Genomic DNA, 12,883 nt, shown 5'->3' on the forward strand with positions numbered 1-12,883 from the left:
ATCAATTGTACTACGACCAAATCGAGAACGTCAACCGATGTTTCTCGGTACCACTCGTGTACATCCTGCTGATCATTCTTCTCGATCGAGTAGTGGCCGCGTACGATCTGTACGTTCACCTGATAGACTACGCAAGCATACCGAGCTGGGATTTCTGCCGCATGGTCGTGCGTCAAATATGGGAACTGTCGTATGTCATCCTGGCAATGCAGATTGCAATCACTGGCGAATCTACGGCTTTGCAGGTATGTTCATAATTTACAGATGCGGCCAAGTAAATATGCTTGAATATTCTTAACACACCATCCATACGTCAATACGAATAGGCACCACGACAATGGGTTGTCTGACAACTTTTGTAGCTCCGTTGTCCAGGACATGCTGACAATGACAAAGAATTCTTAGGGCGAACTGCTTGCTGTGGCCCACTGTTGGTGGTGTTCGAATTTTCATTAAATTTGTTCGTCTTTTGGGATGGCATGAGAGACTAGAAGATCTTTAACGAATTGTTTTACGCTGTCGAATGGATGTGGTCGCTTTTCGATCTGAAATTGTTAGTATTTGTGATAAGCAACAAATTCAATAGAAAGGAAAGACATTCTCAACAAACGGATAAATAAACGAAATCATATGTTGCCGATCGAGTGGATCAACGATACCCTTCTCAGGACGAAGATTAATGGTTTAATTATCCTAATGTGTATTCACCATTTGCTTCATAGCTACGATTGATTGGCAGTTGCGATTGAAGAAAAACCTAATTAGCATAATTGGGTTCCCGAAATATTGATCCCTAGTGGTGATATTCTCTTACCACACAGTTATTGAAATGTCATCCATAGGAAAGCATTACCGGGTACTGTTCCTCATAGCTGCTGTATGGCACTTGATACCATGTAGTTACAATCACGCTACAGGAACCTTTTTGCGCTCTCGTTGGAACATATTTGCGTGCGTGCAAACATTCCTCATATTTGGTTTATGCGTGTGGTTTGATGTATACGCCATCGGCACAATGGTTGGCAATCTTTCGCCAGTATTGCTGGGAATCGTGTCCATTGCCTGCTCAGCCTACTCACTGCTTATGCTGTGTTTGGGAACGAATAGTCTTTACCATCGAAAACGGTTTATGAACCTGCTTAACACACTGTTTTCCCCCGACGAATTGATCCTCGAGTGGCTCACGGTGGCCCGAGGAAATAACAACGCGCTGAAGAAAACACACATCGGAAATATGTGGTTTCTCACAGCGCTAGTGATATGGGACTGCTTCTACGGGCTTGTGTTTTTCACCAAAACGGAAATGCTACTCCTGGATATCCTTATTTTGTTCCGGTTAGTTGGTATGTTCGTCATGATAGAGCTGTTCCGGGCTTGCGTACAAACGATAAATGTACACATGAAACGACTGCCATTGCTACTTTTACCTGCCGGAGAAGGTTCCAACGATCATCCAACCGATCGGGAAGTAGAGATATTTTTGGAAAAGTATCAATTGTACTACGACCAAATCGAGAACGTCAACCGATGCTTCTCGGTACCACTCGTGTACATCCTGCTGGTCATTCTTCTCGATCGAGTTGTGGCCGCGTACGATCTGTACGTTCACCTGATAGACTACGCAAGCATACCGAGCTGGGATTTCTTTGGCTTAGTCGTGCGCCAGATATGGGAGCTGGCGTATCTCATCCTGGCAATGCAGATTGCAATCACTGGCGAATCTACGGCTTTGCAGGTATGTTCAAAATGTATACATGCGACCAAGTAAATATGCTTGAGTATTCTTATGACACCATCCATACGTCAACATGAATAGGCACCATTCACTTCATTAGTGCAACACAATGGGTTATGTGACCGCTACAGGATCATAATGTATTCATAATCTCCATCAACTCAGGTATAGCGTAATCATCGACTGCGTTCAGATTATTCGTGCACATAACTTCCAATGTGAGAGTTGAGAGTCCGTGCTTCTAGCGGTACTTCGGGGACATGTGTCGGTTTAACAAACAACGTCAGCTTGTGTTGCGGATCCTGTCGACGATCTACTTTCTACCTTGTAGCTACAACCCGAGGGTGAATCGTTTCGTCGAGAATCGGTCAAATGTTCTGTCAGCCGTCTTCGGTTTGCTCGTCTCGTTCGGCTACATCTATCACGACTGTTTCATGCAGCGATTTGTAGACGATCTAGCTCCATTTTCGTTCACGATCGCTATTGTCGAGCTGGGACTGCTGCAAACGATACCACTGTTCACGGTGCTGAATAATCTCGTCCATCGCCGAAGGTTTAAGGAACTCTTAAACGTACTCTTTGCTGAGGATCAATTGTTGGATCGGTGCGGTGTTCCCGCCGCCGAGGAGCGAACTCGTGCAGCCAATGGTGTTTACAGAAAGGTGTTCCTTGGGCTTGTTTTACTTCTAACCGCAATAAGATTTTATGTATACGAAAATTTTGACGGAAAAATGTTTGTTGTGACAATAACGGCACGTTTTCTGAGCGTTACGATGTTCCTGTATCTGTTCCATCTCTGCGTCACCATGATCAGGTTGCGCATGGGTCAGCTGAGGGTTTTTTTCCACCAGCACCAACGTGAGCTGGACTTTGGAAGTCATCTCGAGCAATTCATGAACCGCTTCCAACACTACACGGCCCAAATCGAGCAGATCAATCGGTGCTTTTCGCATCCGATGCTGCTGATGTATTTGCTGGCCATGCTCGAGATGGCTTTGTGCACATTTGAGTTTTTCAGCATACTGTACAACAGAGGGCAACTCGATGATAGAGACTACTATAACCTCACCGACTGGGTAACCAATCAAATTTGGCAAGTACTCCATGGCTACATCCTGCTGCTGACTGCTCCTAGTTGCGCGAGCGCGTGGGAAGAGGTAAGAAACAATGCTAGGGATTTAAATATCGGACATTTCTTAGGACAAGCTGTCATTGTTGCCTAATTATCTGGTATGTTGTAGAGCGGATAGACTTGTAATGGCTAAACCTCAAACGGTGGTCGCAGTGGTGAGCGTGAGCCAGCCGTTAATCGGCTGTATTGTAATTGTTATACCTGCTTCAAAAGTGCACTGTTTGGGGTTATAGGCTTTGCTATAAGTTTTAGAAGCTTGTGATTAGTAAAGGCTCAATAGAGTAATCTACTCTCTCTTTACTGGTAGAGCCACCACAAACTCCAGAATAATCCGTCGTATCTACATATTGATAGTGAACTGAATATTTTTTGTTTCATTAATTACATCATCACTCTAATGTGTACGCACGTCAAAAATGGAATAGTGTTCCAGTGTTATGTGCAATTAATATTCACGATTACAGTCGTAGCTGGTGATTGATTTCAATTACAGTAATTACTTTCTGATAAAGTGTACCACACACGCAGACACAACTCCCCTGGTATCATTTAGTTCACCGGCATGTCTCCGATGGTAACGCGTTACCGGTTGCTGCTCCTCATGGCGGCCGGATTGTTCCTGATACCGTGTCGGTACAATCAGCATAACGAGTCGTTCGAAATCGGTTGCTGGAATCTGGCGGCTTTCTCGCTAACGATCCTTGTCTTTGGCGTGACCATTTGGCTCAATGTTACTGCCGTCGGTACATCGGTGAATCTGTTGCCCCCCGTGTATCTGGTGGCACTGGTTATCGTCCTGGCTGTTGCCTCACTGCTTATGATTTCCGCGAGTCTGAACACTTTTTATCATCGCGCCATGTTCGTGCGACTATTAAACACTCTTCTCGCACAGGAAGAAACGATGCTCGAGTGCCTAGCGATGCGTCGAAATGGTGGAAAACAGATCCTCGTAACGCACCACGGGAATCTGTGGATTCTGATAGTGACAGCGATACTGCACATCTTCTACACGCTGACATTCATCGTGCCTGACATGATTATGTATTTATTGAACGGATCGATTTGGTTGAGGTATTGCGGAATGTTTCTTCTGGTCGAAGTTTTCCGAGCCTGCGTGCTGACGATCGATGTGCGCATGAAGCAACTTAAATCGCTAGTTATGCCCACCGAGCAAAGTACCACCGTTTCAGAGCAACAGGTCGAGACGAACATTTTGATATTTTTGGAAAAATATCAACTGTACTACGAACAAATTGATCTCATCAATCGGTGTTTCTCCGTGCCGTTGCTGCTCATAATACTTCTCATTCTGTTGGATCGTACGGTTGCGATATACGATCTGTACGTTAATCTAGAACGCCTGACACACATGACGTCGACGGAGGTCTGTGCCATCTCATGGCGACAAATGACGGAAATGATATATCTCGGCCTTTTGATACAGATTGCCATAACGTGCGGGACTACAACGGCGCAGGTAAATGTTATAACGCCATTGTCGATGATACCAAAAGAGGGTGAAATTCTAGGAAACTATTCAAATTTATTTTGATAGCTCTCATTATCAATCAACTTATTGGGCTCAGCAAATGGTAAATTGTGTCACAAGCGGGTTTGTTTACAAAATACCAAAACGTGGTGGCATCAATGTATGGCCCCTTCTGAGAAGAATATCGATAGATTAACTCTTTCCACCCTCCGACTCCTGACGATCATCATATATTAATAACACCTACTAGCCTCAAACAAACAAAACTTTGCCGTAGAAAGTTGGGCAGTTTTTTCGACATTCTGTGTCCACATTGCTGTATGTAAGGTTGAGGATACTCGAAACCATGTCGGTGTACATCCACCGCCATCGACGCGTGCTACAAGCCCTCTCAGGCATCCATTATCTACCCTGCAGCTACGACACCATAAGCGGTCGGTTCGTGCTAACCCGCTCAAACGCGGTACAAGGAATCGTCGGGTTAGCGATAGCCTGTGGTTATTTCTATCACGATTTTTTCCTCCAAAATCATTTTCTTTCGGGACTCGGTTCGTTTATGCTGGCGGTTGTGATTATCGAGATCCTAACGATGGCTTTCATTCCGCTGTGTACGGTGTTGAACAGCTTCGTCCATAGTAGAGAAGTTCAAAAGCTGCTGAATGCCCTGTTTGCCGACGATTGGATATTGGATTCTTGTGGGATTTCCACCGAACTAACACGCAGTGCCAGCGTATACAAATGGTACATGCGTTTCCTCTGGGTGGTGGTGATTATAAACGGATGTTACAAGTGTACACTACTAGAAGGTATCGTGTTTAAGCTGTTTCCCGTCTTCATGACAGTGCGTTACTTGTACATGGTGTCGTATTTGTACCTGTACCACCTATGCGTCACCATGATCGTAGTGCGGATGACTCAGCTGAGAGCAATGTACTACCAGCATCGCCGACAACAAGACCCCTCGATGAGCGCTCGCTATATTGGCCACTTCGTGGAACGATTCGAACGCTACACGGCACAGATCGAGCAGATCAACAGATGCCTTTCAGCCCCGCTTTTGGTGATGTTTTTGATGAGTTTGTCCGAGCTGACGTACTTCATATTCGAGTGTTTCCTAATGCTGACCGTTGGACGCCCGGACACTATGTACTACGCCAACATCGGTGAGTGGTTGTATAGTCAATTCTGGCAGGCGATTTATGGGAGCAACTTGCTGCTAACCGTTCCCTGTTGCGAGCGTGCAAAAAACGAGGTAAGCCCAAACCGGAAGTCTATAACTAGACACTAGATATTTAAGTATCCTCGGGATGTGCGGTATGTGATGACGTCAATCGGTCAACACAACACTAGCCAACACTCAAAGAGGTCATTATTTAGCTGGAACCTTTCAAATGTGCCATCTGTTCACATTGATGTTTATGCAACGTGAAAATACTAATGACACCGCATAGTTCCAGGACTCGTAGTGGACCGCAACAGCTTTTACCTTAAATTCAATTAGCCTAATCGAAGCACCTAGCTGCCTGCGACTACTCTGCGATGCATGTCAGGTTCCACAAGCATTACTTTAGGCACACAATGTCCACCTATTACAGAAGCCACAGATGGATAATAAAGCTCGCATCGTTGTTCTACTTCATCCCGTGCAGCTTCAACGAAAAAACGGGTGCTTTCGAGGAAACGCGCTGGAATCTGGCAATGTTCGTTGTTAATATCAGTCTGGCCGTTCCATTTTGGTACTTGAACATACATCTAACGACTACGAAGGTCCTGCGTACGCATTCCTCTCCCGTGCTGGCTGCCGTTGGTGGCATCGAACTCGTAATCTACGCGTCCGTGGTAACATCCGCCATATTGAACGTGTTCATCAATCGGAAACGAATCACGGTGCTGATGAATGTGCTCTTCCGTGCCGATTGGCTGTTGGATAGCTTTGGGGGATCGACTGGCGCCCGCTTCAGTGACAGTCGCATTTTTCTAGCGATTTGTTCCTACATGGTGTTTGGTTTCAGCTTCAAAATCGCTCATCTAAAGGATATTCCTATGAAAATTCTAGGCGTACTCATTCTTGGAAGACTTTTTGCCGTGTTTCTAGTGGCGTTTGTGTATAGGCTGTGTGTGAATGTGATCGCGCTACGAATGAAACAACTCCGGATGCTCTACGATAGTGTGCTGTTGAAGTGCGATGCACATTTTTTCGTGGAACGATTTGATCGATACCAGAGGCAGATCGGACAGGTCGATCGTTGCCTTTCGTTCCCCATCCTCCAGCTGTTCCTACTGTCCACGGTTCAGCTGCTATATCTCATGGATGAATGGTATACCATAGTCGAGTATACCTTCTTCAGGACGGGTCCCGCATTAAATCCTTACTGGCTAACCCGTCAGACGTGGCAATGTCTATACGGTGTTCTTAGCTATGTTACTATTTCGGCATGTGATAAAGCGTCGAAACAGGTACTCAACAAAAACCTAACAAAGGGGCCTCCGAAAGGGACTAGGAACATCGGCCATCCTTTCGTATATTGACTTTACTAACTAATTCTAAGAGTGCGTCATTTCATTACAACTTCCATCCACAGGTTGAAGAGACGGCCCTCTGCACCCGCCATTTCGACGACTATCGGCTACAGAATACACGCGCCGCTAAGCAGATAAACAAGTTCCTGCTCAAAAATCTGCATCAGAAGAAAAAGTTTTCGGCCTGCGGATTTTTCGACATTGACAACACCGTCATCTATATGGTTTTCAGTTCTATCGTGACGTATCTGGTGATACTAATTCAATTCAAGCAACTGGAAACCGATCTGACGGGCACTTTGGGAGCGTCGTTTAATGGTACAACAACGAACAACGGCACGACCGGCCAAACATAAGGTGTAACAAAAACATACGATCCTAGTGTTGCCACCGCACAATTAATGAATGTTGTATAAACCACCCAGCCATGAATAGAACATTGCCGACGTTTATTTTATTCTCTATTGATGATGACAGACATCATTTGTTGTAGATGTGATACTACACCACAATGTGTAACGCATTGCCCTCCCTCTTCATATTGATCGACGTGGGCGTATGTACGTCAACAAAGCTCCAAAGCTAATTAATTTCACTGCTCTCAGACATGATCGATGAATCTACTCAGACATTCTTTTCAGAGCAATAGTAACGATTGCCGAGGACATGCTGGACGCATCCTTGCCGTCGTCAAACGAGCTATATCCTTCGAAGCTGAAACGTTTGCCTTTCGTTGGCGATGTCCTCGTACTATCGGCGGCATGGTCGCTTGTTCCAGGGCGCATCCATGGTGTACCTGCTGCCGTGTAGCTACAACGAACAAACGGACCAGTTCGAGGAGACCGTTCGCAATCGGTTGACGTTCCTGGTGAACCTGCTGATGGCCATCCCGTTCTGGTTCATCGACGTGAAGCTGATGACCGTGCAGTATTTACACCACCTGTCGATCATAATGGCGATCGTCGGCGCATTCGAGATCATCGTGTACGTGTCGATCGTGACGTGCACGCTGCTTAACTCCTTCTTCCGGCGGCGACGCTTTACACAGATGATGAACGTCTTGTTCCGGAGCGACTGGCTGCTCGATCGGTACGGTGAGAAGGAACGGCGGTACGATAATGGACGACAGTTCGGTATCACCATGCTGGCCATACTAACGATGCTTTGCTGCAATGTCAGCTACCACGAGGATGTGGAAACACGTCTGCTCAGCTTGACGGTGGCGACAAAAATTTTAGGCTGCTGCTACCTCTGCTTCATTCACCGGATCTGCTCCGGAGCGATCGGGGTACGCATGGAGCAGCTGAGCGAGCTGTTCCGGGAGAGCCAGAAGTGTCGTGCCGGTCGGGAGCAAATGCTGTCCGCCTTTGTCGACCGGTACGAGTTGTACGCGGCCCAGGTTCGCCAGATGAATCGATGCTTTTCCTTTCCGCTCACACTTATCGTGCTGCTCGTGGTGATCGAAATGGTCTATCTAATGTTTGACTGCTTCACGATGATACACTTGCAGCGACCGATGCTGGAAGGACTCGACAGTGGCTACACACGGTGGGCATTGCGGCAGCTGTGGCAATCCATCTACCTGCTGCTTGTGTTGCTTATTGTCAGCGGTACTGTGCGAACAACCGAACAGGTGAGTTTGAAGTAACAAATATACTAATAAGTAGGTATAAAAAAATAGGCTAATCAACGCCAGCTGTGTATCATATATAAATGAAAACGCTAGCTTGCAACAGTGAAGTTTAGGATTGAAAAGAGGCGAAAGAACCCACATGGCCCAAAGCCTGTATAGGCCATATCTACTACTACTACTTTAGTCTTGACTTCCAACGTGGAAGTCACCCGGAATGACGCTCTAGCTAAGATTAATGTTGCATCTCTTCTGCAGCTTAAAGAAACGGCCGTGTGTGTACAACATTTCGATGACTACCGGTATCGCAACACAAGGATAGCGAAGCAGCTTCAAAGGTTTCTCCTGTACAACTTACAACGGGATACGCAGTTTTCTGTGAGCGGATTTTTCAACATCGATTACACTATGATCCAAATGGTATGGCACAACTCTTGGCAAACGGTAAAGGGAAATGGCTTACAGAATACGTTTCTATTCATCCCATTACAGGTGGTAAGCGCGATCATAACTCATACTTTAATACTGATACAGTTTGATCAGATGCAGTTGGAGGATGTCTCATATGAGAACACAATAAACTCACTGACTAACCCCAAGCAAAGTGACCCTCGCCGAAGCAATGTAAACGTCACCGGTGGTTTTTAAAACAAAGGATAGCACTGACCGTAATCTATATTGCTCACTTTAAAGTATTAGCTCTCAGAGAGTGCTATTAGGCGATGAATAAACAAGTATTTTTACCGTAGTTTGCACGGATGTCATAAATAACTTTCTGCTGTATGATAAGAATCGACCACCAGAATACTAGATAGTCAAATATAGAAGGAAGGAAGCAAATGAGGTCCTTCCGGACATTGTTTCAACGGCCATCCAAACGATGGCCGTGCTTAATCAACCGTTGCGGGTGTTCTTTTTCGTAGGATATGTGTTCCATACCATCCCGTGCCATTACAGCACCAAAACAAATCGCTTCGAGACCGATACACCCCAAAATCGGCTAGCGTTTGCCGTCAATCTCACGCTAGTCGGTGCGCTAATGTGCTACAATTGGATTTGTCTGTCCGAAGGCAAGCGAGCTCTTCAGTCACCCACTTCGAACACCGTCATGATCATGTACCTTGTGTCCTTTCCATCGACGATCGTGTATATGCAGCTTCAGATTTACGCACGCCGGAAACGCATCACGGCACTGCTTAACACCCTGTTCCTAGATGAGTGCTGGTGGGGCATCGTTGGTTCGTACGACCGGTTTGGGCTGGTAGTGTGTGCAGTTCTGTTTGGTGACGCCGTGTACCTCATTGTGTTGGATGCCCAGCTAATCAGTGAGGTCGATCAGTTTGATGTTTTCCTGGAGATGGTTCGGTCTTACATGGCTGTCGGTATGATCATCACGTACACCGTGTGCGTTCAGATGCTGCGAATTCGGCTCGAGCAGTTGCAGAATGCAGTGCAGCACGAAGCCACACGAACGCCGTCCATCCGTGGCCAATGGGTCGTCCTGGTCGATCAGTGTCGGTGCGGTTTGCAGCTGGTCGACGAAATCAACCAATGCTTTGCGGGCATCGTGCTCCTTATGATATTGCAGGCGGAACTGCAGCTCTCCAATCAATATTTTGCTTTATACTGTTTTGTTGAACTTGGGATCACTTTGAACGACAATCTCTGGGTGACGCAGCTTTGGGCAACACAATTCCTCGCGATGTTGCTTGCCATTGGGTTCTCGTGTGAGCAATGCCACAACCAGGTGAGACGGTGGAGTTATTTTATTCTAAGCATAACTTAACATTAAACGTTATTCTTTCTGTCGCATGCCTCGGAAGATCGATAAAACGATTGCGTCTATAAGAAAGGGCTACGAATGCGAAGAAGGTGACAACGAAGAGGCACAATTGGAACCAACAATAGTGTCGAACCAAATGGATAAGTTTTTACTGGAAAATCTGTTACAGAAGAAACTATTTACCGCATGCGGATTCTTTGACATCGACAGCAAGCTCATTTGCATGGTGAGATACTTGTGTATTTTTTAATACAACCATCACCTGTAAATGTTGTCACAAACACATGTGTTATTGTCTCTAAGGTATCTATTTTCACCATCACGATTGTTATCTTTTAAGCAACCATGCTTGCATTAAACGCATCAATTTTTGTCTCTAATCGAAAACAAGTGAATAGATAAGGTAATTTTGTACCTATTGTACTCTTATTTCATAGCCTACTACGTTAATATCTTAATGCATAGAATGCTCGGCATATTTCAATCAAAATAATAAATTTTCAGATAGGAAAAAAATATATATTTTAGAGATAAACATTTATTACTACAAGGCAAACATTGTTGTATTAAAGGCGAAACTAGGTGGCTTAACGGTAAAAATGAACGTGCTGTTTGCGCTTTTCTTGCGTTAAAACCAAAAACTAGCGGCAACGACTGTTTCTTGGGCTTGTGTATTTTGACACCGTCGACACAGTCGTTGTCACCGAACTTTATCTCACAAGTAGGCGATGTTGTCTGTTATGCACCATGTTTTAAATTAGCTCATCTACTTCTACGTTTCTACGGCATCTGGTTTTGAGATAGTTCATCAATTTCTGTCTCTAAATCATTTGGTTTTGCCTCGTAGTCATCTACTTTTGTCTCTAGCTGAAAACACACACCAGATTGATGTGGGTTTCCTAGATAATAACACTCTACCAACAATAAATATCAATAAATTCATGCTTTAAAACTCACTTATGCCAATTACCAAAACTTTTTAGCAAATTTTCAGAGCACATTTTTGTTTAGGCATTTCGAAATACACTTCTTCTTTCTTGGCGTAACGACCTTCTTCGGTCATGCCTGACCCATTGTCGGCTTAATAGACTTGTTCCCTTTGGGTACAAGGCTAGTAAATTTTTAATATTTTAATCATTTTGCATTATTTCTTTTTTGTAGACTGATATATTGTATAACTCTTAGTACAAACAATAATATACGTCTTTACATTCTTGTCTAAATAGTCAAATTTAAGGATAAAGACAAAATTGAAATCGGGAGATAAAAAAGGTGAACAAGACAAAATCTGTTAAGTTATGGGCAATACCAGATGTGTTAGGGACAAAAGTTGATGCGCTATTTCAATCCTGGGTGGGGTAGAAGATAAAGATATTTTCAACGACTGTAACGGAATTCTCTTCTCTTCCGTTAAAAAGGTTCTCAGTTCGATTGTAACATTTTTGCTGATACTGATACAATTTCATCAGCACGAAATGAAGTAGCGTAAGTAGTACGGAATTGGTCCGAGTTTGTTGTCATTAAAGTTTCATATAATTTTTATTTCTTTGTCTCTGGACATACTTCCTAGGGGCCTTACTAATTTTAGATTTTTACACCTGTCACGCAATCGTCGTAAATGGAGAAACTAAAAAAAGAACGCCCCACACAACACGCAAACAAGATACTATCATCGAAAAATCGACGATTCACTAAAATTCAAGGCCAAGGCAAACAATCCCTTTGGTCCAAACCTGCCGCCACCTCACCTCCAACATCTTTAACGCAAGCATAACTGTTGCCGACCCACATGGCGCAAGAGAGTCTTATCGGGGTGGACGGAACAAGATTTGCGCGGACCGACGCGCGCAACAACGTGCGGAAGCGATTGTCTTTCGCAGCTAGCTCAAGGTCTCACCACTATTGGTGGAGAGTAGGGCCCCCTTACGCATCATCGCACAGTTGTCAGCTTCAGGGGTAGCATTTTGGAAGGCGCCCCCCAAAAAGTGCCCGCAACTCCCGAGGAGCAAGCAATGAAATAAAATAAAAATAAAAAAAATCTATATGGATGCTATGATTGATGAGATAAAGCCCTGCAAGATAAGGATATCGCACAGTTTTGGCAACGTGCGTACACCAGATAGTGAAAGAAATCGTACCATGCGAAAGTGAACCGATGCTGACGAAGGCAATAAACCATCGGGCCCCAACCCTTACCTGGGTGATATATGGTAACAAAACATGGTATACAACATATTATGGCTGTCACAATTCGGCAACAAACGAACAGTGTAATATCAGTGGTTCATAATAAAGCATCATTTGATGATGGAGAATTGCAGAAATTCAAACATTATTGCTCGCCCCATCCCAGCTGCGGATGGATGGTCCAACTTACCGTATCGACAATGTTCGTTGCACCTAATGGTTGCTTTAGGTTAAACCGTCGCCATTTCTTGTACTCTGCCTTGATAACGTTGCACTTTCTCTTCCAGTACTTTCCCTCGAGTAGAATAGCCTGAGCGGTTGGGAGGGACAAAAGGGCAAGAGGTATGGTAGATGGTTAAATAAAACAAACAACACATCACCCGGTTGTGGTGCTATAAATTCAATAG

General features: G+C 44.7%; 1 protein-coding gene across 1 annotated transcript in view; it reads right to left on the reverse strand.

The window, feature by feature from the left end:
- Positions 1-12,883, reverse strand: part of LOC131266213 (uncharacterized) — a 37,936-nt gene that overhangs the window by 11,084 nt on the left and 13,969 nt on the right. Inside the window, exon 4 of the mRNA XM_058268617.1 lies at positions 12,667-12,786. Coding sequence (XP_058124600.1) covers positions 12,667-12,786 — 120 coding nt within the window. The remainder of the gene's footprint in view (positions 1-12,666; positions 12,787-12,883) is intronic.

Source organism: Anopheles coustani, chromosome 2, assembly GCF_943734705.1.
Source record: "Anopheles coustani chromosome 2, idAnoCousDA_361_x.2, whole genome shotgun sequence".
In the NCBI taxonomy this organism is placed as follows: domain Eukaryota; kingdom Metazoa; phylum Arthropoda; class Insecta; order Diptera; family Culicidae; genus Anopheles; species Anopheles coustani.